General features: G+C 60.3%; 1 protein-coding gene across 1 annotated transcript in view; it reads left to right on the top strand.

Moving 5' to 3' along the window:
- DQ04_12301000 (hypothetical protein) overlaps positions 1–317 on the top strand; it is a gene marked incomplete at both ends in the record, with an annotated part of 387 nt that extends 70 nt beyond the window's left edge. The window contains one exon of the mRNA XM_009316719.1: positions 1–317. This exon is cut by the window's left edge and continues 70 nt beyond it. Coding sequence (XP_009314994.1) covers positions 1–317 — 317 coding nt within the window.
- Positions 318–368: the final 51 nt, after the last annotated feature.

The following is a 368-nucleotide window of genomic DNA, read 5'->3' as shown; positions in this document are numbered from 1 at the left end:
CTGAGGAGGAGCTGTGTGGTGAGTCAAGGAGGCGGAGTGTGGCTGCCACCATGGCTGGTGCTCACTCTTCGTGCTGCTGGAGTTCCGCGGGCGTTGCCCAGGACGGTGTTGGTGCGACCGCTGTGTGTGGCTGGAAGAGAAGTATGGGCACGGTGCCGGGGGAAGAAGAGACGAGCCGGATGGCAGCGGCGGCGGTGAGTGGGTGCATGCGGCGGCTGTGCTGCTGCTGCTGCTGTGTGTGCTGGGCTGTGTGCAGAGTCTGTGGTTATATCCGTGTGATTGTGTTGCGTCATGAAGCCAGTCTTGACATGCTGTAAGACTGTTGTTGTTGTTGTTTGTGTGGTGTCTTGCCTCGCTGCTGTGGGAGG

The sequence above is a fragment of the Trypanosoma grayi genome, assembly GCF_000691245.1.
Source record: "Trypanosoma grayi strain ANR4 Tgr_1230_V1, whole genome shotgun sequence".
Lineage (NCBI taxonomy): Eukaryota > Euglenozoa > Kinetoplastea > Trypanosomatida > Trypanosomatidae > Trypanosoma > Trypanosoma grayi.
The sequence above is the reverse complement of the archived record's forward strand: the minus strand, read 5'-3'. Positions and strand labels throughout refer to the sequence as shown.